This window comes from Pleurodeles waltl, chromosome 3_1 (genome assembly GCF_031143425.1).
Source record: "Pleurodeles waltl isolate 20211129_DDA chromosome 3_1, aPleWal1.hap1.20221129, whole genome shotgun sequence".
In the NCBI taxonomy this organism is placed as follows: domain Eukaryota; kingdom Metazoa; phylum Chordata; class Amphibia; order Caudata; family Salamandridae; genus Pleurodeles; species Pleurodeles waltl.
In genome coordinates, this window is record NC_090440.1 from 10,352,714 (window position 1) to 10,380,641 (window position 27,928).

At 49.0% G+C, this 27,928-nt stretch overlaps 1 protein-coding gene across 9 annotated transcripts in view; it reads right to left on the bottom strand.

Annotated features, from left to right (window-relative positions):
• Positions 1-4,499: 4,499 nt before the first annotated feature.
• The window catches only part of NR1H3 (nuclear receptor subfamily 1 group H member 3), a 218,731-nt gene continuing 195,302 nt past the window's right edge, over positions 4,500-27,928 (bottom strand). For all 9 annotated transcript variants that reach the window (XM_069221646.1, XM_069221645.1, XM_069221649.1 and 6 more), the window contains 3 exons: positions 24,938-25,051; positions 7,496-7,590; positions 4,500-5,508 (listed from right to left, as the gene is read on the bottom strand). In XM_069221646.1, the coding sequence (XP_069077747.1) occupies positions 5,362-5,508; positions 7,496-7,590; positions 24,938-25,051 (356 nt within the window). In that variant the 3' untranslated portion in view covers positions 4,500-5,361. The remainder of the gene's footprint in view (positions 5,509-7,495; positions 7,591-24,937; positions 25,052-27,928) is intronic.

Below are 27,928 nucleotides of genomic sequence, written 5' to 3' on the forward strand. Positions count from 1 at the left end.
GCCAGGATTGGTCTGAGAGGCTTGGACTGCCACTCAGACACAACTCTGGGGTCTGTGCAGTTTCACTAGCCCGGCTATGTACACAGTTGAGTTGGAGAAACGTGCGCATGGATGTTTGGCTGGCCTGAGATGGCCGGCCTAACACTTTGGTGCACTCTCTCCTACTCCCCCCTCCCACCTCCTGAGGCACAGACCCACCCTGCACTGCTGGCTCAGGGTAACTATCATTTTATTTTTAATCTCTTGGCCAGGGGGGCAATGCTCTTCCGCCAGTGTGGGGGAGCCGCCGTGGAGGCTACAAAAATAATCCAGAGACTCAAATCTGACTAGAAGAGATGGGAGAACCAAAACCACCTATGAGAGCGAGCAGATCATATCAATGGGGCAAAGAACAATACCAAAACTGTCCAGCAGAGGGAGAAAAGTCATGTATACGACACACTTTAATACCATGGGGGTCATTCTAACTCTGGCGGGCAGGCGGAGGCCGCCCGCCAGAGTTCCCCCCTCCAGAATACCGCACCGCGGTCAGAAGACCGCTGCGGTTATTCTGGGTTTCCCACTGGGCTGGCGGGCGACCGCCAAAAGCCCGCCCGCCAGCCCAGTGGGAAACACCCTTCCCACGAGGAAGCCGGCTCCGAATGGAGCCGGCGGAGTGGGAAGGTGCGACGGGTGCAGTTGCACCCGTCGCAAATTTCAGTGTCTGCAAAGCAGACACTGAAATTCTTTGTGGGGCCCTCTTACGGGGGCCCCTGCAGTGCCCATGCCATTGGCATGGGCACTGCAGGGGCCCCCAGGGGCCCCACGACACCCCATACCGCCATCCTGGTCCTGGCGGGCGACCCGCCAGGAACAGGATGGCGGTATGGGGTGTCAGAATCCCCATGGCGGCGCAGCTTGATTCTGCAGGACGGCGGAAAACCGGCGGGAGACCGCCGGTTTTCCTCTTCTGACCGCGGCTTAACCGCCGTGGTCAGAATGTCCTGAGGAGCACCGCCAGCCTGTTGGCGGTGCTCCCGCCGACCCTGGCCCCGGCGGTCTGTGACCGCCGGGGTCAGAATCAGGCCCAAAGTCTGCTCAGCAGAGGAAGCAAGCCAAAATGTATGCATGAGACAGAAAGGCTCACACGGCTGTGCAGCAGAGGGACTGATACAAATGCATAGGCTGTATTGTAGACAGTGCCAAAAACAGGCGGTTGAGCAGAGGAAACTGCCAAAAATTAGATACCAAGGTTGGTCAGCACAGGGAGATTTACACACAATTCATCAGAGACATACCAAGGCTGGCCAGCAGAGGGAGATATACACACAATGAATTTAAGAGAGAGATATCGAGGCTGGCCAGCACAGGGAGATATACACACAATGCATTTGAGAGAGCGAGACCGAGGCCGGCCAGCGCAGGGAGATATACACACAATGCATCAGAGAGAGAGAGACTGAGGCCGGCCAGCACAGGGAGATATACACACAATGCATCAGAGAGAGAGAGACCGAGGCCGGCCAGCGCAGGGAGATATACACACAATGCATCAGAGAGAGAGAGACCGAGGCCGGCCAGCACGGAAAGATATACACACAATGCATTTGAGAGAGCGAGACCGAGGCCGGCCAGCGCAGGGAGATATACACACAATGCATCAGAGAGAGAGAGACTGAGGCCGGCCAGCACAGGGAGATATACACACAATGCATCAGAGAGAGAGAGACCGAGGCCGGCCAGTGCTGGGAGATATACACACAATGCATCAGAGAGAGAGAGACCGAGGCCGGCCAGCACAGGGAGATATACACATAATGCATCAGAGAGAGAGAGACCGAGGCCGGCCAGCGCAGGGAGCAATACACACAATGCATCAGAGAGAGAGAGAGACTGAGGCCGGCCAGCGCAGGGAAATATACACACAATGCATTTGAGACAGAGAGACCGAGGCCGGCCAGCAGAGGGAGATATACACACAATGCATAAGAGAGAGATACTGAGGCCGACCAGCAGAGGGAGCTACACACACATTGCATCAGAGAGAGATACCAAGGTTGGCCAGCACAGGATGACATCCCCAGAATGCATCGGAGAGAGGTACTAAGTCTGGACAGCACAGGGAGATATACACACAATGCATTTGAGACAGAGAGTCCGAGGCCGGCCAGTAGAGGGAGATATACACATAATGCATTTGAGAGAGAGAGATACCAAGGCCGGCCAACGCAGGGAGATATACACACAATGCATTTGAGAGAGAGGGAGACCGAGGCCGGCCAGCGCAGGGAGATATACACACAATGCATCAGAGAAAGAGAGACCGAGGCCGGCCAGCGCAGGGAGATATACACACAATGCATCAGAGAGAGAGAGACCGAGGCCGGCCAGCGCAGGGAGATATACACACAATGCATTTGAGAGAGAGAGATACCGAGGCCGGCCAGCGCAGGGAGATATACACACAATGCATGTGAGAGAGATAGACTGAGGCCGGCCAGCGCAGGGAGATATACACACAATGCATCAGAGAGAGAGAGAGACCGAGGTCGGCCAGCACAGGGAGATATACACACAATGCATCAGAGAGAGAGAGAGACCGAGGCCGGCCAGCGCAGGGAGATATACACACAATGCATTTGAGAGAGAGAGATACCGAGGCCGGCCAGTGCAGGGAGATATACACACAATGCATCTGAGAGAGATAGACTGAGGCCGGCCAGCACAGGGAGATATACACACAATGCATTTGAGAGAGAGACAGAGGCCGGCCAGCACAGGGAGATATACACACAATGCATCAGAGAGAGAGAGAGAGAGACCGAGGCCGGCCAGCGCAGAGAGATATATACACAATGCATTTAAGAGAGAGAGACCGAGGCCGGCCAGCACAGGGAGATATACACACAATGCATCAGAGAGAGAGAGAGAGACCGAGGCCGGCCAGCACAGGGAGATATACACACAATGCATCAGAGAGAGAGAGACCGAGGCTGGCCAGCATAGGGAGATATACACACAATGCATCAGAGAGAGAGAGAGAGAGACTGAGGCTGGCCAGCACAGGGAGATATACACACAATGCATTTGAGAGAGAGAGACCGAGGCCGGCCAGCGCAGGGAGATATACACACAATGCATTTAAGAGAGAGAGACCGAGGCCGGCCAGCACAGGGAGATATAAACACAATGCATCAGAGAGACAGAGACCGAGGCTAGCCAGCGCAGGGAGATATACACACAATGCATCAGAGAGAGAGAGAGACTGAGGCTGGCCAGCACAGGGAGATATACACACAATGCATTTGAGAGAGAGAGAGACCGAGGCTGGCCAGCGCAGGGAGATATACACACAATGTATCGGAGAGAGAGAGATACCGAGGCCGGCCAGCGCAGGGAGATATACACACAATGCATCAGAGAGAGAGAGAGAGACCGAGGCCGGCCAGCACAGGGAGATATACACACAATGCATCAGAGAGAGAGAGACCGAGGCTGGTCAGCATAGGGAGATATACACACAATGCATTTGAGAGAGAGAGACCGAGGCCGGCCAGCACAGGGAGATATAAACACAATGCATTTGAGAGAGAGAGACCGAGGCTAGCCAGCGCAGGGAGATATACACACAATGCATCAGAGAGTGAGAGAGAGAGAGACTGAGGCTGGCCAGCACAAGGAGATATACACACAATGCATTTGAGAGAGAGAGAGACCGAGGCTGGCCAGCGCAGGGAGATATACACACAATGTATCGGAGAGAGGTACTAAGGCTGACCAACACAGGGAGATATACACACAATGCATTTGAGAGAGAGAGACCGAGGCCGGCCAGCACAGGGAGATATACACACAATGCATTTGAGAGAGAGAGATACCGAGGCCGGCCAGCGCAGGGAGATATACACACAATGCATCAGAGAGAGAGAGAGACCGAAGCCGGCCAGCGCAGGGAGATATACACACAATGCATTTGAGAGAGAGAGATACCAAGGCCGGCCAGCGCAGGGAGATATACACACAATGCATCAGAGAGAGAGCGAGACCGAGGCCGGCCAGCGCAGGGAGATATACACACAATGCATCGGAGAGAGGTACTAAGGCTGACCAGCACTGGGAGATATACACACAATGCATTTGAGAGAGAGAGACCGAGGCTGGCAAGCGCAGGGAGATATACACACAATGCATCGGAGAGAGGTACTAAGGCTGACCAGCACAGGGAGATATACACTCAATGCATTTGAGAGAGAGAGACCGAGGTCGGCCAGCACAGGGAGATATACACACAATGCATTTGAGAGAGAGAGATACCGAGGCTGGCCAGCGCAGGGAGCTATACACACAATGCATCAGAGAGAGAGCACAGGGAGATATACACACAATGCATTTGAGAGAGAGAGATACCGAGGCCGGCCAGCACAGGGAGATATACACACAATGCATTTGAGAGAGAGAGATACCAAGGCCGGCCAGCACAAAGGGATATTCACACAAATCATCAGACACAAAGACTCCCAGTGCTTCGTTATTTTAGTTTGTGCAAGGGGTTACAGGTGTGGGTAACATATACATTTTTTGAAGACCTTCCCACAGTTTTTATCATCAAACCTTGATGCAGAACAAGAGCAAGAAAAGCATAAAAGAGGAAAGGGGGAACAGAAAATAAAGAAAAATTGACCAGGAGAGAAAGCAGGGATGAAAAAGAGCAGGAACTGGACGCTGGTAGAAGTAAAAACTGAGGTAGAACCAAGACTGGGCAGGCATGATGCGCAATTCCCATAATGGACTGTGCCATCAGCACTTTCCGAAGAAAGACTTTGGGCTCCTGCACCTATAATTTTCTTTTTACACATTAAGCACTTGAAGGATAATTCTGGAGGATGTAGTGGAGAGAGCAACAGCAAGGCCACTCAGCTGATGGAAGAGACACAGTGCTTGCCAGAAGTCGATGCTCAGCATACAGGCACAACAGGCAGACATACCAGGCTTTCCACCGGAGAGTTTTCCACAAGGAATCTTCAATAGAATTTATAGGAGGCAGTATGAATGGCTGTCCAGCAGAGGGCGACAATGCAGCATACAAAGAACCTGCAATGAACATAACGATGGGGCTTGTCTAGTGGTATAGGGTTTGGCATTAGTGCAGAATTTAAGTCTCACTTTCACAGTCACATACTGAGAATCTGGACAAGTCAATGTTTCTCTGTGTTCAGGTTAAGTGCCTAGAAGCACAATGGTGCATTCATGGGCCCGCCTTCACGGTTCGCACCTTACACAGATGCAGTCTGTACTATACAGGGTCCCTTCGGCAGGTTAGTGCAAAATGTCTCCCTTGAGGAGGAGCCCCTGGGGGTAGCCGAGCCCCGAGGAAGGTGTCCATCATTCCTGCACATCCCAGATCTCTGACAGGAGCGGCGGCAACTTCTTGTCCTGGAGCCGCAGGGCAAAGACCTGCTCTGAGTGGACATTGCTGAGTGTCCGGAGACTGACCAACTTCATGAGCATCCGTGGGAACATCAAGGGGTCCTGTGGGGAGAAGAAGAGAAATGTTTACTCAGTTTTGCATCGCACTTTTGTCCATCAATCTGTGCTGGAAACACTGGTGGCCACTGGAGTGGTGTTGGATACAAAGTGTTGGCAGAAATGTTGACTAGAGTCCACTTAAACCAATAGTTTTCTGCTAGTGACTCATGTGTTGCCAGTGGGTTGGTGCTGGGTTCCGAATATGGAAGTCTGTTGGTTATAAAGTCCTACACTTAGACCCTGGACTGGTACCAAAATGCACCTTCATTCAGAGCGTTTGTTTGAGGCACACATTCCACCTAGCCATTGGAGATCGAGACTCCTCTTTGCATTATACTGGGTATAGGTGACTCAACATTTGGCTTGTTAGCTGGCATGCAGATTCGGGTTAAAGCCACATTATTGGGTTACTGCAGGTTTCACGCATCTCATTGTTCACTTGCAGATTGGTTCTTCAAACTCACACCCAGCTTGTGAATTTGTGCTGAAGGTTTCCTCATTGGCCGGTGAGTTGGTGTGAGAAAGTAGCCTCTTTATAGCCTTGTTACCCCCACTTTTGGCCTGTTTGTGAGTATATGTCAGGGTGTTTTCACTGTCTCACTGGGATCCTGCTTGCCAGGGCCCAGTGCTCATAGTGAAGACCCTATGTTTCAGTATGTTTGTTATGTGTCACTGGGACCCTGCTAGCCAGGACCCCATTGCTCATAAGTTTGTGGCCTATATGTATGTGTTCCCTGTGTGATGCCTAACTGTCTCACTGAGGCTCTGCTAACCAGAACCTCAGTGGTTATGCTCTCTCTTTACAAATTGTCACTAACAGGCTAGTGACCAATTTCACCAATTCACATTGGCATACTGGAACACCCTTATAATTCCCTAGTATATGGTATTGAGGTACCCAGGGTATTGGGGTTCCAGGAGATCCCTATGGGCTGCAGCATTTCTTTTGCCACCCATAGGGAGCTCTGACAATTCTTACACAGGCCTGCCACTGCAGCCTGAGTGAAATAATGCCCACATTATTTCACAGCCATTTTACACTGCACATAAGTAACTTATAAGTCACCTATATGTCTAACCTTCACCTGGTGAAGGTTGGGTGCTAAGTTACTTAGTGTGTGGGCACCCTGGCACTAGCCAAGGTGCCCCCACATCGTTCAGGGCAAATTCCCCGGACTTTGTGAGTGCGGGGACACCATTTCACGTGTGCACTATACATAGGTCACTACCTATGTATAGCGTCACAATGGTAACTCCGAACATGGCCATGTAACATGTCTAAGATCATGGAATTGTCACCCCAATGCCATTCTGGCATTGGGGAGACAATTCCATGATCCCCCGAGCCTCTAACACAGACCCGGGTACTGCCAAACTGCCTTTCCCGGGGTTTCACTGCAGCTGCTGCTGCTGCCAACCCCTCAGACAGGTTTCTGCCCTCCTGGGGTCCAGCCAGGCTTGGCCCAGGAAGGCAGAACAAAGGACTTCCTCAGAGAGAGGGTGTTACACCCTCTCCCTTTGGAAATAGGTGTCAGGGCTGGGGAGGAGTAGCCTCCCCCAGCCTCTGGAAATGCTTTGATGGGCACAGATGGTGCCCATCTCTGCATAAGCCAGTCTACACCGGTTCAGGGATCCCCCAGCCCTGCTCTGGCGTGAAACTGGACAAAGGAAAGGGGAGTGACCACTCCCCTGACCTGCACCTCCCAGGGGAGGTGCCAAGAGCTCCTCCAGTGTGCTCCAGACCTCTGCCATCTTGGATTCAGAGGTGTGCTGGCACACTGGACTGCTCTGAGTGGCCAGTGCCAGCAGGTGACGTCAGAGACTCCTTCTGATAGGCTCTTACCTTTCTTACTAGCCTATCCTCCTTCCTAGGTAGCCAAACCTCCTTTTCTGGATATTTAGGGTCTCTGCTGATTAATGATGGACTCTTGGCAACTCTACTGTGACCACTAATTCTCAATGGAAGATGCGTACGTTGGCCAGTACTCACCTTCGGTCGATGGATACAGATATAGCTGCGCAAAGCCTCCACATAGGTTTGTTGAAGCCGCTCTACCAGCGCCTGGTCCTGAACATTTGGCCGATCTGTGAAGAAGACGAGAAATTATCCACCATCATCTCCTGAGTCACCATCACCCACTCCAACCCTCAACGCCGTCCCCGACCACCAATGCCATCAGTGCCCCTCACCCACACCTGTTGTTAATGCCACAATTCCTTCGAATCCTGGTGGCCGGCCCCTCTAATGTTCCATGCCATCCTCTCTGTTACCCCAGATTGCATCACTCCTATGCAAACCAATTTTTCATCTGCTTCCCATCTGCTTCACACCCACCCAAACTACACTAGGTCCAAACTCATCCTCTCTGCTCCCTTCAAACTCTAGTCCCTTGTGGTAGACACACATAGGCCCTCATTTTCGGAATGGCGGTAAATGGTGCCTTACCCCTGTGGCGAAGGGCGTCTAATACTGTTGCCGCAGCTAACATTCGTCCGCCAAAATATAACCACAGACGGATTTCCGCCACAAGAAGGGCAGAAATCTGGCTGTGGCCATGCTGGCAGATGGCAGTAAGGTGGCGCTGCTACCACCAGCAGCGCAACGCCAGTAGACCGCCGCCAGCCGTTTTATGAAAAATAATACGGCCTGGCGGTGTTCTGCTGGCAGTAGCAGCGCCCCGTCCCCTGCCGGAGGCCCTCTGGATGCAGGTAAGTCATGTTTCCGACAGGGGACAGGGGTGTTGTGTGTATGTGTGTGGGGGTGTGTGCATGAATGTGTGAGTGTGTGCGTGAATGTGTGTGTAGTGTTGTTTGCGCGTGTGTGTGTGAGAATGCGTATATGAATGGAAATCAGTGTGTCAGTGTAAATGTGTGTACAGATGTGTGTGTGTGAATGAATGGATGCATGCGTGTATGAATGCGTGTATGCCTGTGTGAGTGAGTGTGTGAATGTGTGGTGTGTGCCTGTGAGTGTGCGTGTATGGGGAGATTAGAAGGGGGGAGCGTGAATGGAAGGGGGGTGGTGGGCGTCTGGGGAGTGTTAGAGTGGGTGAGCGAGCCTCCTACCAGTGGCTGGGAAAGAATTCCCTGACACTGGTAGGGCCTACTGCCATGGTTTTCATGGCGTTACAAACGAAAACCATGGCAGTAGGCAGGGTTAAAATGCCGCCGCCAGTACAGTAGGAGCCGCCGGATTGGAGATTGTTATCTCCGGCCCAGCGGCTGCTAACGCCATGGCTGTCGGTGTGGTATGTGGTGGTATGTACCGCCAGCCTGTTGGCAGTACTACTGTTACATTTACACCGACCGCCGGGGTCATAATGACTCCCATAATCCTCCATATTTTTCTCACCAAGCATTTCTCGGCTCAGACCATGCACCCTCAACATCAATTCCATTACTGAGGGAAGCCATCCATCCTCCCTGCACCCAACTACACATTTGTTCGCAATCATCCACGCTGCCCCCTTATTTCTATCCACTCACCCAGCACGCAGCCGTCACATTCCACATCCTACAATCCTCCCTCGATTCCCATTCACTCGGGTATCGCTACGAACAGCAGCCCATCCTGCTTGTAGGGGATTTCTGACCCAGGGATGCCATTAGAGTTTTTAAAAGTGCAAACATGACTTACGTGTATCAGAGCGCTGTACAAGGCAAGATAAAGAGTGAAAAATGATATATTACTCAGCAGAAAATTGTAGCAACAGGAACTTAACAACACAAAAGTCAGCACCGGAGCAAGGAGAAACCACCAAGAAATCTACAAACCCATCAACAATTTTGGACTTGAGAAGACTGCCAAGCATACTCCCCCCGTACTGAATACTTGAGGGGTGCAGGTACAAGAATGATTATTAACTTACTGTAGTTTCCTACAGAGTACGGAGATACCAAGACCAGAGAAAGACGGGGGCGACCTAGTAGGAGACACAGGTTCAAAGTAGGATGAGAGTTGATCAAAACTGCTTAGACCTGTCTACTGAATGTAACAGCAGATGGGTGCGTGAGAATGTCAGGTGGAAGTGAGTTCCAGATACTAAAGCATATCTGGAGAATACGCAAGAGTAGGTCTCTTTTTTCTTAAATATCTCAAGCTCTAGCAGAAGGGAGCTGGAGAGTGGCTGCCTCCACACATGGGGAGATTGTGTGCTAGGTGTTTAGGGGTACCAAGGTGCAAGGCTTTGTGAATCGGACAAGCTACCTTGAGCATGCTTCTAGCCCAGATGGGAGCTGTGAGAAAGTGAGTAATATGTATCTAGCCCTAGTTACCAGCCTCGCTGTGGCACTGCGGGTTCCACTGAGAAGAGAGAGGCGAGCCTTTGGTGTTCTAGTTAGATTGGCAATTCCATGGTCCAGTCTGGATAAGACTTGCCCTGCATTCTTTAAATCTGGTAGAGGGATGGATGGGTTCAGCTACTTCAAAAGACTAAGATGGAACACAACACTGCATGTGGACGCACTGAAGTGGGCTTGCATGTTCAGGTTTTTGTTCGGGGTGATCCCTAGGGATTTAGTAGAGTCGATGAAGACAAGTTTGCGTTTCAGGGGATGCAAGTAGTTGAGCTACTCCTGTCCTGGGAGCTGTGAGGGGGAACTATCTATAGGAATTCAGTCTTCAGGGTATCCAGTTTCAGGTGGTTCAGAGAACACACCAGAGCTTGTACCTTTGCCAGAACTGTGTTGAGACAGATGATGTCACCCATGGAGGATATCTTTAAATGAAGCTGCGTGCCAGACACTTACATGTGGTACACAAAACTGGAATGATGAAGAGTCACAGCCAAGGGTTCTGTGTAGAGGTTAAACACCCTGGGAGTGAGGGTGGAGTCTTGAGGGGCTCTTAGCCTAACCAAGAATGGGGTAGGAAGGAAGCCATCCAGTTCAGTTGTGAGCGGTTATTGAGATAAGAGGGGAACCATCTGAGCTTGTTTCCTGCAAACCCCTTTCCGTACTTACATGTCTTGAGAAGAAGGACATAGTTGATACTGTGAAAAGCAGAGGATAGATCAATGCAAATAAGAAGGCAGTGGTTGTTTTGGTCCAGGATTTAGAAAGCATGGTCCAGGGTGTGCAAGACGGATGTTTGCTACTGCAGCCTGGTCTGAAACTAGACTGGAAGTGGATGAGAAGATCACATTTTTCAGTGTGTTGACAGATGGTAAGGACAGATTTTTCCAGGACCTTTGTCAGGAAAGGGAGGCTAGTCACTGGATGAAAGTTGTTTAGATCTTCTGGGTCAGCGTGTGGTTTCTTCAAGAGATGGGTCCCTTGCCTGATCTTCAAGAAGTTCAGAACTGTGACTTGAAAAAGAGATGCATTGATAATCTTAGTCCAGAGAGGGGAAAAGAGGTGACTCAGATCTTTGATGAGCGAGGAGGGAACAGGTTCAATGTAGCATGAGGTAAGTTTGGGTAATGCTGTGACCTTCAGGATATCTGGTTCACTGAGGGTTTTGAATTATCTTCACAAATACATTGTAACCACGCGCTCTGATTGGGAGAAGCGTGGGTCAGTTAGCGGAGCCAGGTTAGCAACAAGTTCACTAGAGATAAAGCTTTCAGTCTTTCTTACCTTCTCAAAAAGGTCAAACACTTTTCACAGATTTCAGAGGAAGTGTTAATGAGTGTAGCTGTGCCCTGGCAGGTTTAGTGCTTGATGACTGCAAAGAGAATGCCTTGAAGGTTTCTAGCCTTGTCAAGCTGAGATCTAAAGAATAAATCTCTGAGATTAAATGGTATTTTCATGTAGGTGCTTCTCATAAAGCAGAGCTGGACTAGATGCACGGAGGATGGTTCTTGGCTCCATCTTCTATCTTGAAGTCTGAGTTTCCTTTTTTCTTCATTTAGAGTCTGGTTGCACCAGAGGCGGAACAATTTGTTTTTCTGTCTTTTACGATGCAGTGGAGATTTCATCCATGATGTTGGTCAGGTTTCGGTGCAAGTTCAGCTCCTGTGCTTTCTACATCTCACTCAAGGGTTTGAGGGCCATAGGCAAAGTTCATTCCAGTTGATCTGTTTAGTGTCTCTTATCCAAGGTTTGCATCTTGCAACTTGACCTTTGCTAATGTGTAAATGCGCAGAGAGGTTGAAGAGGATTAGGGGGTGGTCAGACCAATCAGCAGGTAGGATGAATTCTATGCACCGGGACCCATCCGTGGATAAAACAAAGTCCAGAGAGGTCCCTTTCACGTTGGTCCCACCTATACTGGCTTGCAAGAGCTTATGATCAGAGAGGAAGTCTCTCGGGATGGTAGCTTGCAAGTCACCACCATGATTACAGAGGAAGTCCCCAAGGAAAATGGTGTTGGGGTGTAGAAGAGACTCCACTCTGACCTCCAGCTGATGGAGCTCACCAATGACCTCCCAGCTGACAAGAGCTCAACTCCCAGGTGGAGAGGTTATCCTCAAAGAAGCAGGAGATATTTAGAGCATTTCGGTAAATGACAGGAGCACCGCATCCTGGATGATCATCCTGGTCAAGTTATTTAATAAAGGAATTAGGGGGTAAAGATGTCCCTCAAGGGGACAGAGTAGTGACCGAGTAAAATTTTGCAAGCAATAGAATGTGTAGTTCATGTGAGATAATCGCCTCAGCAATGTCTGCGTCGTGTTTAGAAGCTAATCTGCAATTGTGAAGCAACCATTTAAGAACAGACCTGGGCAATGGGAAAGAAGATGTGTGATCTGCAATCAAAGTGTTCAAAATTAGGCTCATGTGGTTGTGGCCAACAGTGTTCAAGCATGGTCTACTCACATCAACGTAGGACTTTAGAAAGAGCCAACTTCAGACTCTTTGAGACAGGTGTGGGATCTCTTGGGTCACTGGGTGTTCTTGGCTGCTGGTATAGAGAGCCAGGACTGAGTGAGACACCTCTTCCCTTGGATGGAGGACAAAAGGTGGTCCACAAGGGTATGTATGTAATATGTGGAAAGTCTTGTCTCATTGAGGTTATTTCAGATGGACTTCACCTCCTTGAATAGACTGTCCAATTTGTTGTCAGGGCAGCTAAAAGGGGCTGTGTGGCGAAAATGTAAGAACATAGAGAATGTGTGACGGTCACTGGTACCTCAGGATTCAACAATCACACGATGTGTAGCCAGACGAGGAGGGATGACAAGAACTCTAGAGCTAACGGGTGATGCTGAGGCCAGGGATGAAGTGAAGACTAATTTGGGCTGGTCCAGGAGGAGGGATGAGTGGGGAGGGAGCGGAATAGTGGAGGGTGGGATCCAGGTGGGGAGGGAGGAGGATAGGGGGCTGAGGACGAACAGATTTCTAAAGAGGGACTGGGTTGCAGGAGTGCCGAAACATGTGGACTATTGCAGATAAGGCGCATGCAGTACGCCGTTTTGAGTATCATAGGAAGTGTCCAAGTACAGAGAAGAGTCCAGGTGTAGGGGAGGAGAGGGCATTGAGGGTGAGGACATTTCTGGAAAGGGAGAGGGGTGTGGGAGTCTAGGAACAGCTTTCTCTGGAGGGTGGGATGTTTTGCCCATGGTGGGAGAGTAACTGTTTTAAGGCAGTGGTAACCATTTAGACAGGTTGGCTGGGTGAACTGATATGCCTCACTATAGGAAAAGGGAGAATGGCTTCACAGAGTGGGAGAACCCTTCACGAACGGCTTCTGGAAGAATCATGTTGCTGAATCGGCACTCATAGCAACCACTGACTCAATATGGATGCTGGTGGACAAGGGAGGGGCAGCGATTTTAGTACTATTGGGCCTTTTCGCTGTCTTTGATACCGTCTCTTCTGCTATACTGGTGCAAAGGCTGAGGCAGGCAGGGCTGAGGGTCTCGGCTTTGAAGCTACTCGAGTCCTTCCCGGGAGAGGGAACACTCGTAGTCAACTAAGGGGATTTTAGAGCAAATCCCTATCAGCTCCCCTGCAGGGCTCCTCAGGGGTCTGCACTAAGTCCTACTGTATTTATTCTTTATATGGTCCCCCCCTAGCAAAACTGGTGCCCTATTTCAGGTTCAAGTGACCTCCTATGCAGATGACACCCAGATTATGGTAGCTATTGACAATGACTGGAGAGAGGTGGCGGACAGATTTAGGAGGTGCATGTTAGAAGTTAGCAAGTGGATGAAAGACAATTGGCTCAAGATGAATGGGGAGAAAACGGAGATCATGGTCATTGGGATGGATAATGCGATTTGGTCCAGTTGTTGGTGGCCTGATACTTGTGGCAGCACACCAGTGCCAGTGTCCGCAGTTCAAAATTTGGATGTGATCTCTGATGATACACTGACCTATGACACTCAGTTAACGAGACAGTCAGCACTTATTTTTGGATCATGAAGTCCTTGAAAAGAATGCTGCCGGTCCTCCCCAATGAGGTCAGGGTAGCGGTTGTGACTGCTCTGATCACATCCCATCTTGACTACTGTAATGGTCTCTATCTGAATATCAACAAACTCTCCTTAAAGAAACTTCAAACTGTTCAGAACGCGGCGGCGCGTCTGGTTTTGGCTTGGCCAAAGTTCCTTCAGGGAAGGATTGAGGAACCTTCGCTGGCTGATGGTGTAGAAAAGGATGTCATTTAAAGCCCTATGTTTGACCCATAAGGCTCTTCATCTTCAGGGTTTGTCACATCTGAAAGTAGCCTTTAAATAATATGTTCCAAGTAAAGCCCTTCGATTGGCTGGAGGGAGAAGGGTGGAAATACCCAGGAGCAGAAAGGTTAGATGGGGAGATCAGGCCTTCTCTGTGGCAGCCACAAGGCTCAGGAATTGCCTCCTGGAAGCATTAGGAGCACAAGGTCCTACTCAGTGTTCACGAGACAGGGTAAAACCCGGCTATTCCCAACTTAGTACCAAGACAGCAGATTTCTCTGCAGAAGGCAACCTCCTCACGTCTGTCTTCTTCCAGATCAGCACTTTGATGCCTTTGGGTTTCATGTGCTTCAATAAATACCTCAAATACAATAGAAGTGGTAAGGGGAGCTTGGGGCCAAAGGAGGAAAGCATAGGGTCCGACGAGGTGACTGGAAGCGAGACAGATGTTCAGTAGGCGACCGAAGGGCGCTCAGATGGACAGCGGAGTAAAGAAGGTGTTCAGGAGAAGGTGAGAGCGACAATACGCCCTGGGAGGGATAGGGGAGAGAAAGTGGGGAGTTTGAGGCTGGATTTCAAACAATGGAGGGGAGACGCTGATACCTCAACAGGCTGAAAAGATCCTGGCAGTGAGGGTCAGCAATCCGGACAAGCGAAGAGAGAACATCTGCAGTTTAGAGTCACAATATTTCTGTTCATCATCACAAACATAACTGCACAATAAATGAACTTGCTTGGCTGCCAGCCCACGTGTTGACCTCAATCTCTGGAGAAGACACTCAAATCACAGCACAGATCCAAGAAACCCGGAGACGGATTCCATCCATATTCTGAGGATGCTCCTAGTACAGTGACTGCACAATGGCGACGAGACGGCAAGCGTGCGTAGACACTAAAGTTACACATGTGAAGAAGTACATGCAATGGTATCCTGGAATAACAGGGTTAAGAAAAGAACAGCACCTGGACCTTCTCCACATCAGCAGAATAATATGAGTTCCAATGATCCCAAAGGTATTCAAATGCGAGGGATTTCAGCCTTTTTCCAGCACCCCTACCTAGTACACGTATTCTACAAACACCGAAAACTACAACCAGCGGTGAATCACAACATATCAACTGCTAGACAGAAATGCTGGTCTGGACAAACTCTGGAACTTGCTCTCACCACTGAAATAAGGAAGTTTCAACACTCACTTGCTGTAAAAAGAAAGATAAAAAAAAATCTGGTGTTGCAAAACTCAGGTTTAGTGCATGAGGGCAAAAATGTAAATTCCATATATGTGAGTCATGAACAAACAGGACGATGAGGACACCGGAATGCAAATAACTCTAGTGTCTATATGTACAAACTGATCGTGGACATAATATTACCAGTAAACCTATCTTCCTTCTCAGTTGACAATAGCTGAAGGTCATGCTCCAAGCAGGAACAATGTGCAGATATTTGGATATAATCAAAGTATTCCAAATATAACTTTCTGACATAAAGGAATGGTTATTATGTTTAGTGACCCAAGACCAACTTGGTATGTGACTGGATTGTGATGAAGATTATATGATCAGGAAATGAAGTCCATGTCTGACTTCAAAGAACTGTAGCATAAATCTGGACAGTAAAATGAAGAACATCTAAGATATTGGGCCTGATTACAACTTTGGAGGAGGTGTTAATCCGTCCTAAATGTGACGGATATACCACCAGCCGTATTACGAGTTCCATAGGATATAATGGACTTGTAATACGGCTGGTGGTATATCCGTCACTTTACCGTCACTTTACCGTCACTTTTGGGACGGATTAACACCTCCTCCAAAGTTGTAATCAGGCCCATAGTTGACAAACTACAATCAGAACAAGCAAGTCTACAAGGATGGACTTGAATGGATAACTTAAAAAAAGACCATAAGAATCGAGCAAGCAAACTAATTCTTGAGTGATATGAGAAGCTTGAAAGATTCAAGAGTGCGTCAGACGTAAAGGAGTTGGGTGTTGAAACATACTGTCAGAGGTACTAAAGACTTATCCTTTCACCTACTCCATCAACATGTGGTTCACGGAAAGTACTGCACTGCGGGAATTAGGTATATTTCGAATTACAATGCAATAACAAACGTGTGCTCTTCTAAACGTATCACCCTCCTGAACTATGAACTTTAGGGTCAATAAAATCTTGATTAGGTAATATAGCTCACAAAAAGGACATTTTTGGCCGTAAATGTTTCAGGGCTAAAGTTATATTTTCATAACATTATTCCTCCAAATAGCTCGGACCCAACCTGCCCAAGACGTAAGGCCCCGCTGGCACACATCTACCACATGGTTTGGGAATGTGCCCAGGTGCACAGGGAATGGAGCGGAGTAGTGGAGAGGGTATCGGAACTGACGGGGTTGGTGCTCACAGTGGACCCTAAATCCTGCCTGCTGGGTCTGAGACACAGAGATAAGAAACATAAGCACCTACATAAATTCACAGACCTAGCATATGTGATGTGCAAAAGACTGATAGCTATGAACTGGAAATCGGCCACAGCTCCAGATCTGAAAACTTGGCACAGCATGACACTGAGATGGGCTAGCGCAGAGTCAATGGTACTGCGGAAATCAGCTAGGGAGGGCCAACAGCATACAGGAAGCGAGGTCTGGGAAACTTTAATAAGCAGACTAGAAGCCAAAAGTGATGAGAAACCGCCATGAATTGGAACATATGGCGACCCTGAGACAAACATTCTTTTACCTAACTAATCCTCATACTCCGAGTAGGCTGGACAGGACAAATTGTATAATCAGAGTATGCTCCCACACCCACCTCTTCCACCAGAAGCAACCCATAGTGATTATTTAGAGCAGATCTAGTGCTCCGCACAGGAACACAAAGTCAAGGGGACCCACATACCACAAATTGTCACTAAACTGGGTCTCCCCCACCAAAGCAAATAACTGCATATTCCAGTAAATGAACATAACTAAGCCGGGACACACAAGTCCATTAAAACCACATGGTTAATTTGATCATCCAGAAACCACATTTGAATACCCTTTAAGCATAATGACAAGACCTAAGTTAAGTTTTATTGTTAATTTGTGTGATAATTGCGTAATAGATCTACCATATCCTGAAACTGTAAATGTTAAATGATGGTAATGGATCTAAAGTGAAAATACAATAAAAACATTAAAAAAAAAAAAAAACATTATTCCTCCAAGGACTCCACAATGCTACAAGCCCCTGGAGGTACTCTAGGTGGAATTACTTGAGTTAGAACTGGGCTCTGATGACGAGGGGGCACAGTGAACCGAGTTTTGCAGAAGTAGCTACTCAACCATCTACGCGGACTGGCTGTGACAGCTTCATAGTGGTTGAGTCCGGGGCCAACCTTTTGACCCTAACCCCTATGGCGTCTGCCTCCCAGCTTCTCTAGATACACTTAGTTCAGGATCCCACAACTGAGGCCCTTTGGTTGTAGGATGCTTGTTTTCTGGTCCAGGGAGGACCTGGACTGGCAGTTCGGGCTGGACGGTTCCCACTGGAGCAGGATCAAGACTGATTTGCATATGGCTGGGTCCAAACTGGGGTGGCATTGTGTGCAAAATAACGCAGGACTTAAATGCACCCCGCATGATTACCAGTGGCTCAGAATAATTCATCATTTTTTTGTATACTTCAGTGCGTCTCCCTAAGTGGGAAGGTTGTGTCCAGATGTGGGTCCTGCATGCATGAAACTGGTCCTGGATTGATTGTCTTCCGGTTCAGGGAGGATCTGGCCTGGCAGTTCTGGCTGGGCTGTTCCCACTGAAGCAGGGTCAAGACTGATTTGCATATGGCTGGGTCTAAACAGAGGTGGCATGGTGATCAAAATAACAATGGACTGGGATGTGTCCCTGAGCAATTGCCAGAGGCCAGATTAATTCAAGCATTCCATCCATTACCTTGTTGTTTTTGCATTCAAAACCCACCCCTCCAACAATAGTCCATGTAATGGTCAGGCTCGCTCGCTACGCCCCTTATGAGGGCTGGTCAGACAAAATTTGCCAGGGCTGCTTTGGGTTCCCAGTCCGGCCCTGGCATGAAGCACAGAGCAAAGACGCAGATACAGAAACAGAGGTGGCCAAGGGATGTACACAGGGCCAAAATCATGTGTCAGTGCACACTCCCAGCTCTGCTGCCTCATACACTATTAATGTTTCCAGATGTGCACATACAAAAGTCTGTTTACGCACCCCTGTGCACACTCCCAGCTCACCCCCTTCCTCATACACTATTAATGTTTCCAGATGTGCACATACAAAAGTCTGTTTACGCACCCCTGTGCACACACTCAGCTCACCCCGCTGCCTCATACACTGTTAATGTTTCCAGATGTGCACAAACGTCTGTTTCTGCACCCCTGTGCATACTCACAGCCCTGTTGCCTCATACACTTTTAACGTTTCAAGATGTGCACATACAAACATCTGTTTATGCACTCCTGCGCACAATCACAGCTCACCCCGCTGTCTCAGACACTAACGTTTATACAGATGTGCACATACAAACATATGTTCGTGCACCCTCCCAGCTTACCCTGCTGCCTCATACACTATTAACGTTTACAGATGTGCACGTACAAATGTCTGTTCACGCACCCTGTGCACACTTCCAGCTCACCCTGCTGCCTCATACACTATTAACGCTTCCAGATGTGAAAATACAAACGTCTGTTTACGCACCCCTGTGCACACTTCCAGCCGCGCTGCCTCATACACTTGTAAAGTCTCCAGATGTTCACATACAAATGTCTGTTTACACACCCCCTGCACACTCCCAGCCCTGCTGCCTCATGCACTATTAATGATTCCAGATGTGCACATACAAACGTCTGTTTACGCACCCCTGTGCACACTCCTAGCTCTAGCCGATGCCTCATACACTATTAACGCCTTCAGATGTGCACATACAAACGTCTGTTTACACACCCCGTGCACACTCCCAGCCCTGCTGCCTCATGCGGCATTAACATTTCCAGATGTGCACATACAAATGTCTGTTTATGCACCCTGTGCACACTCCAAACTCACCCGCTGCCTCATACACTATTAACCTATCCAGATGTGAACAAATGTCTGTTTACACATCCCTGTACAAACTCCTATCTCTCCCCGCTGCCTCATACACTAACATTTCCAGATGTGCAGAAACATCTGTTTCTGCACCCCGGTGAACACACCCAGCCATCCACTGCCTCATGTACTATCAATGTTTACAAATGTGCACATACAAATGTCTGTTTACGCACCATGTGCACATTTCCAGCTCACTCTGCTGCCTCAAACACTATTAACGATTCCAGATGTGCACATACAAACGTCTGTTCACCCACCCTGTGCACATTTCCAGCTCACCCTGCTGCCTCATACACTAGTAAAGTCTACAGATGTTCACATACAAATGTCTGTTTACACACCCCGTGCACAATGCCAGCCCGCTGCCTAACGCAATATTAATGATTCCAGATGTGCCCACTCACAGCTCACACCACTGCCTCATGCACTAACGTTTCCAGATGTGCACATACAAATGTCTGTTTACATACCCTGTGCGCACTCACAGCCCTGCTGCCTCATACACTATTAACGTTTCCAGATGTGCACAAACATCTGTTCACACACCCTGTGCACACTTCCAGCTCACCCTTCTGCCTCATACACTATTAACGTTTCCAGATGTGCACATACAATCTGCCTCATACACTATTAACATATCCAGATGTGCAAAAATGTCTGTTTACGCATCCCTGTTCAAAGTCCCATCCCACCCCGCTGCCTTATACACTAACATTTCTAGATGTGCACACTCACAGCCCTGCTGCCTCATACACTTTTAATGTTTCAATATGTGCACATACAAACACCTGTTTACGTACCCCTGTGCACACTCCCATCCTCGCTGCCTCATACACTAGTGAAGTCTACAGATGTTCACATACAAATGTCTGTTTACACACCCCGTGCACACTACCAGCCCGCTGCCTAATGCACTATTAATGATTCCAGATGTGCACATAAAAATGTCTGTTTATGCACCCCGTGCACAATCCCAGCTCACCCCACTGCCTCATACACTATTAACGTTTCCAGATGTGCACAAACGTCTGTTTACACACCCCTGTGCAAACTCCCAGCTCACTCCGCTGCCTCATGCACTAACATTTCCAGATGTGCACAAAGTGTTTCTGCATCCCTGTGCACACTCACAGTTCTGCTGCCTCATACACTTTTAACGTTCCAAGATGTACACATACAAACATCTGTTTACGCACCCCTGTGCACACTCACAGCTCACACCACTGCCTCATACACTAACGCTTCCAGATGTGCACATACAAACGTCTGTTTACATACCCTGTGCGCACTCACAGCCCTGCTGCCTCATACACTATTAACATTTCCAGATGTGCACAAACATCTGTTCACACACTCTGTGCACACTTCCAGCGCACCCTTCTGCCTCATACACTATTAACGTTTTCAGATGTGCACATACAATCTGCCTCATAGACTATTAACATATCCAGATGTGCACAAATGTCTGTTTACGCATCCCTGTTCAAAGTCCCATCCCACCCCGCTGCCTTATACACTAACATGTCTAGATGTGCACACTCACAGCCCTGCTGCCTTATACACTTTTAACGTTTCAAGATGTGCACATACAAACATCTGTTTACGCACCCCTGTGCACACTCCCATCTCACCCTGCTGCCTCATACACTATTAATGTTTCCAGATGTGCACAAACGTCTGCTTACGCACCCCTGTGCACACTTCCAGCTCACTCTGCTGCCTCAAACACTATTAACGATTCCAGATGTGCACATACAAACGTCTGTTTCTGCACCCCTGTGCACACTCACAGTCCTGCTGCCTCATACACTTTTAACGTTGCAAGATGTACGCATACAAACATCTGTTTACGCACCTCTGTGCACAGTCCCAGCTCACCCTGCTGCCTCATACATATTTAACGTTTCAAGATGTGCACATACAAACATCTGTTTACACACCCCTGTGCACACTCACAGCTCACACCTCTGGCTCATACACTAACATTTCCAGATGTGCACATTTACACACTCTGTGGAAACTCACAGCCCTGCTGCCTCATACACTATTAATGTTTCCAGATGTGCACATACAAACGTCTGTTCACGCACCCTGTGCACATTTCCAGCTCACCCTGCTGCCTCATACACTATTAACGTTTCCAGATGTGCACATACAAATGTCTGTTTACGCAACCCAGTGCACACTCCCAGCTTACCCTGCTGCCTCATACACTATTAATGTTTCCAGATTTGCACAAACGTCTGTTTACGCATCCCTGTGCACACTTCCAGCTCACCCCGCTGCCTCATACACTATTAACGTTTCCAGATGTGCACATACAAATGTCTGTTAACGCACCCTGTGCACACTCCCAACTCACCCTGCTGCCTCATACACTATTAACGTTTCCAGATGTGCACATACAAACCTCTATTTACGCACCCCTGTGCACAGTCCCAGCCTCGGTGCCTCATACACTGGTAAAGCCTCAGATGTTCACACACAAGTGTCTGTTTACACACCCTGTGCACACTCCCTGCCCTGCTGCCTCATGCACTATTAAAAATTCCAGATGTGCACATACAAACATCTGTTCACGCACCCCTGTGCACACTCCCAGCTCACCCCGATGCCTCGTACACTATTAACGCCTCCAGATGTACACATACAAACGTCTGTTTACACCCCCCCTGCACACTCCCAGCCCTGCTGCCTCATGCACTATTAACATTTCCAGATGTGCAGATACAAATGTCTGTTTATGCACCCCGTGCACACTCCAAGGTCACCCCGCTGCCTCATACACTATTAACATATCCAGATGTGCACAAATGTCTGTTTATGCATCCCTGTTCAAACTGCCAGCTCACCCTGCTGCCTCATACACCAACATTTCCAGATGTGCACAAACGTCTGTTTCTGCACCCCTGTGCACACTCACAGCCCTGCTGCCTCATACACTTAACGTTTCAAGATGTGCCCATACAAACATATGTTTACGTACCCCTGTGCACACTCCCAGCCTCGCTGCCTCATACACTAGTAAAGTCTCCAGATGTTCACATACAAATGTCTGTTTACACACCCCGTGCACACTGCCAGCCCCGCTGCCTCATGCAATATTAATGATTCCAGATGTGCACATACAAACGTCTGTTTACGCACCCCTGTGCACACTTCCAGCTCACCCCGCTACCTCATACACTAACGTTTCCAGATGTACACATACAAACCTCTATTTATGCAGCCCTGTGCACACTCCCAGCCTCGCTGCCTCATACACTAGTAAAGTCTTCAGATGTTCACACACAAATGTCTGTTTACACACCCTGTGCACACTCCCAGCCCTGCTGCCTCAGGCACTATTAATGATTCCATATGTGCACATACAAACATCTGTTCACGCACCCCTGTGCACATTCCCAGGTCACCCCGATGCCTTGTACACTATTAACGCCTCTAGATGTGCACATACAAACGTCTGTTTACACCCATCCTGCACACTCCCAGCCCTGCTGCCTCATGCACCATTAACATTTCCAGATGTGCAGATACAAATGTCTGTTTATGCACCCCGTGCACACTCCAAGCTCACCCCGCTGCCTCATACACTATTAACATATCCAGATGTGCACAAATGTCTGTTTATGCATCCCTGTTCAAACTCCCAGCTCACCCTGCTGCCTCATACACCAACATTTCCAGATGTGCACAAACGTCTGTTTCTGCACCCCTGTGCACACTCACAGCCCTGCTGCCTCATACACTTTTAACGTTTCAAGATGTGCCCATACAAACATATGTTTACGTACCCCTGTGCACACTCCCAGCCTCGCTGCCTCATACACTAGTAAAGTCTCCAGATGTTCACATACAAATGTCTGTTTACACACCCCGTGCACACTGCCAGCCCCGCTGCCTCATGCAATATTAATGATTCCAGATGTGCACATACAAACATCTGTTTATGCACCCCGTGCACACTCCAAGCTCACTCCGCTGCCTCATACACTATTAACGTTTCCAGATGTGCACAAACGTCTGTTTACGCACCCCAGTGCAAACTCCCAGCTCACCCTGCTGCCTCATACACCAACATTTCCAGATGTGCACAAACATCTGTTTCTGCACCCCTGTGCACACTCACAGTCCTGCTGCCTCATACACTTTTAACGTTTCAAGATGTACGCATACAAACATCTGTTTACGCACCTCTGTGCACAGTACCAGCTCACCCTGCTGCCTCATACATATTTAACGTTTCAAGATGTGCACATACAAACATCTGTTTACACACCCCTGTGCACACTCACAGCTCACACCTCTGGCTCATACACTAACATTTCCAGATGTGCACATTTACACACTCTGTGCACACTCACAGCCCTGCTGCCTCAGACACTATTAATGTTTCCAGATGTGCACATACAAACGTCTGTTCACGCACCCTGTGCACATTTCCAGCTCACCCTGCTGCCTCATACACTATTAACGTTTCCGGATGTGCACATACAAATGTCTGTTTACGCAACCCAGTGCACACTCCCAGCTTACCCTGCTGCCTCATACACTATTAATGTTTCCAGATTTGCACAAACGTCTGTTTAAGCATCCCTGTGCACACTTCCCGCTCACCCGCTGCCTCATACACTATTAACGTTTACAGATGTGCACATACAAATGTCTGTTAACGCACCCTGTGCACACTCCCAGCTCACCCTGCTGCCTCATACACTATTAACGTTTCCAGATGTGCACATACAAACCTCTATTTACGCACCCCTGTGCACAGTCCCAGCCTCGGTGCCTCATACACTGGTAAAGCCTCAGATGTTCACACACAAGTGTCTGTTTACACACCCTGTGCACACTCCCTGCCCTGCTGCCTCATGCACTATTAAAAATTCCAGATGTGCAAATACAAACATCTGTTTACGCACCCCTGTGCACACTCCCAGCTCACCCCGATGCCTCATACACTATTAATGCCTCCAGATGTGCACATACAAACGTCTGTTTACACAGCCTGTGCACACTCCCAGCCCTGCTGCCTCATGCACCATTAACATTTTTAGATGTACACATACAAAAGTATTTTTGTGCACCTCCATGCACACTCCCAGCTCACCCCACTGCCTCATACACTATTAAAGTTTCCAAATGTGAAGATACAAACGTCTGTTTACGCACCCCTGTGGACACTCCCAGCTCACCCTGCTGCCTCATACACTATTAACGTTTCCAGATGTGCACATACAAACGTCTGTTTACGCACCCCTGTGCACACTCCCAGCTCACCCCGCTGCCTCATACACTATTAATGTTTCCAGATGTGCACAAACGTCTGTTTACGCACCCTGTGCACACTTCCTGCTCACCCCGCTGCCTCATACACTAATAACGTTTACAGATGTGCACATACAAATGTCTGTTTACACCCCCTGTGCATACTCCCAGCCCGCTGCCTGATGCACTATTAATGATTCCAGATGTGCACATACAAACATCTGTTTACGCACCCTGTGCACACTCCCAGATCACCCCGCTGCCTCATACACTAGCGTTTTCAGATGTGCACATAGAAACTTCTGTTTACGCACCCTGTGCACACTCGCAGATCACCCCCGTACACACACACACTCAGATCGCCACAGGTCCCAGCACTGCCTCCCTGCACACCCCAGCTGCCTTTCATCACTCCAGGCTCCTCGCCCACACTGCCTCTTTCCTCCAAAAATGACTAGTTCCCACTGAGCACTCCTTGGGCTCCGCCTTCAGCACTTACCTGCAGAAAATATATTGATAGCGATTAAAAGTGCAAATTCTGCGTCGTCCAACTGCAAATCTGTCATTCCTCTGGAGAACTCAAAGATGGGGTTTATAAACTCAAACTGAAGACCTGGAGGCAACAAGGGAAGGGAGAGAAGAGGTGTAAATACGAGAATGAGTCAGTGAAATATTTCATGTCTCCTCTGATGTACATGAAGAGCACACATTCATACACCACAATGTGCATGGAAAACACATATCCATATACCTGCATGTACATGGAGAACACACATCTATATACCCCCAAGTACATAGAGAAAACACATCCTTACATCCCCATGTACATGGAGAACACATCCATACACCACAAAAGGATGATGGACGGAATGCTGAACAATGCAAACACTCACCCCCAGTCACAGATCTGGGTTTAATCCATCGTACTTTTGTTCACCATGCCACCCCAGTTTGATGAGGAACAGTCCAGCCCGAACTGCCAAGCCAGGTCCTCCCTGGACCGGAAACAAGCATCCTGGGACCGGTTTCAGGGTTTCACCCTTCATCAGCCAGGCTAGCTTGAATCCAGTGGCACAGTGAGCAAGGGACCCACGTCTGGGCATACCCTTCCCACTCAGGGCAACTTTAGCAACACAAAAGGATGATGGACGGAGTGCTGAACAATGCAGACACTCACCCCCAGTCACAGATCTGGGTTTAATCCATTGTTCTTTTGCTCACCATGCCACCCCAGTTTGGACCCAGCCATACGCGAATCAGTTTTGACCTTGTTCCCCATGGGAACAGTCCTGCCCGAACTGCCAAGCCAGGTCCTCACGATGGATTAAACCCAGATCTGTGACTGGGGGTGAGTGTTTGAAAAGTTTCAACACTCCATACATAATTTTATTTTATTTTGTGATGTTGCCACACCCATACGCCCCCATGTAAATGGAGAACACATATCCATATACCCCCATGTACATAGAGAAAACACATCTATACACCCCCATGTACATGGAGAACACACATCCATATAATCGCATGTACATAGAGAAAACACATCCATACACCCCAATGTACATGGAGAACACACATCCATATACCCCCATGTACCTATAGAAAACACATCCATACATCACCATCTACATGTAGATCACACATCCGTACACCCACGTGTACATGGAAAGCACATATCCATATACCTGCACGTACATGGACAGTACACACCCGTACACCACCATGTCGAACACACATCCGTATACCCCCATGTACATGGAGAACACATATCCATACACTCCCGTGTACATGGAGCGCACACACCCGTACAACCCATGTACATGGAGAGCACACACCCGTATACCCCATGTACATGGAGAACACACACCCGTACACCCCCATGTAAATGGAGACCACACACCAGTATACCCCCATGTACATGGAGAACACATATCCATACACTCCCGTGTACATGGAGAGCACACACCCGTACACCACATGTACATGGAGAGCACACACCCGTATATCTCATGTGCATGGAGAGCACACACACGTACAACCCCATGTAAATGGAGACCACACACCCATATACCCCCATGTACATGGAGAGCACAAACCCATACACCTCCGTTTACATGGAGAGCACACACCATTACACCCCCGTGTACATGGAGAGCACACACTCATAACCCGCATGTAGATGGAGAGCACACACCTGTACACCCGGTGTAGATGGAGAGCCCCCCCCCCCCTACACCCTGTGTACATGGACAACACACACCTGTACACACTCATTTACACGGAGAGCACACACCTGTATACCCCCTTGTACATGGAGAGCACACACACATACACCCCCATGTACATGGAGAGCACACACCCGTACACCCCCGTATATATGGAGAGCACACACCTGTATATCCCATGTACATGGAGAGCACACACCCGTACACCCCCATGTAAATGGAGACCACACACCCGTATACCCCCATGTACATGGAGAACACATATCCATACACTCCCGTGTACATGGAGAGCACACACCCGTACACCACATGTACATGGAGAGCACACACCCGTATACCCCATGTGCATGGAGAGCACACACCCGTACAACCCCATGTAAATGGAGACCACACCCATATACCCCCATGTACATGGAGAGCACAAACCCATACACCTCCGTGTACATGGAGAGCACACACCATTACACCCCCATGTACATGGAGAGAACACACCCCTAACCCGCATGTAGATGGAGAGCACACACCTGTACACCCCGTGTAGATGGAGAGCACACGCCCGTACACCCTGTGTACATGGACAGCACACACCTGTACACCCCCATTTACACGGAGAGCACACACCTGTATACCCCCTTGTACATGGAGAGCACACACACATACACCCCCATGTACATGGAGAGCACACACCCGTACACCCCCGTGTACATGGAGAGCACAACTCCATATACCCCCGTGTACATGGAGAGCACACCCCTGTACACCCTTGTGTAGATGGACACACACCCATACACCCCGTTTACAAGGAGAGCATACACGCATACACCCCCTGCACAAGGAGAGCACACACCCATACACACCCATGTACATGGATAGCACACACCTGTACACCCCTGTGTACACGGAGAGTACACACCCGTACACCCCGTGTACATGGAGAGCACACACCCGTACACCCCGTGTAGATGAACACACACCCATACACTCCGTGTACAAGGAGAGCATACACCCATACACCCCCTGCACAAGGAGAGCACACACCCATACACATCCATGTATATGGAGAGCACACACCTGTACACCCCCGTGTACACGGAGAGCACACACCCGTACACCCTGTGTAACTGGAGAGCACACACCCGTACAAACCGGTTTACATGGAGGGCAAAGACCCGTACAGCCCCGTGTACATGGAGAGCACACACCTGTACCCCATGTACATGGAGAGCACACACCTGTATCCCCGTGTACATGGAGAGCACACCCCT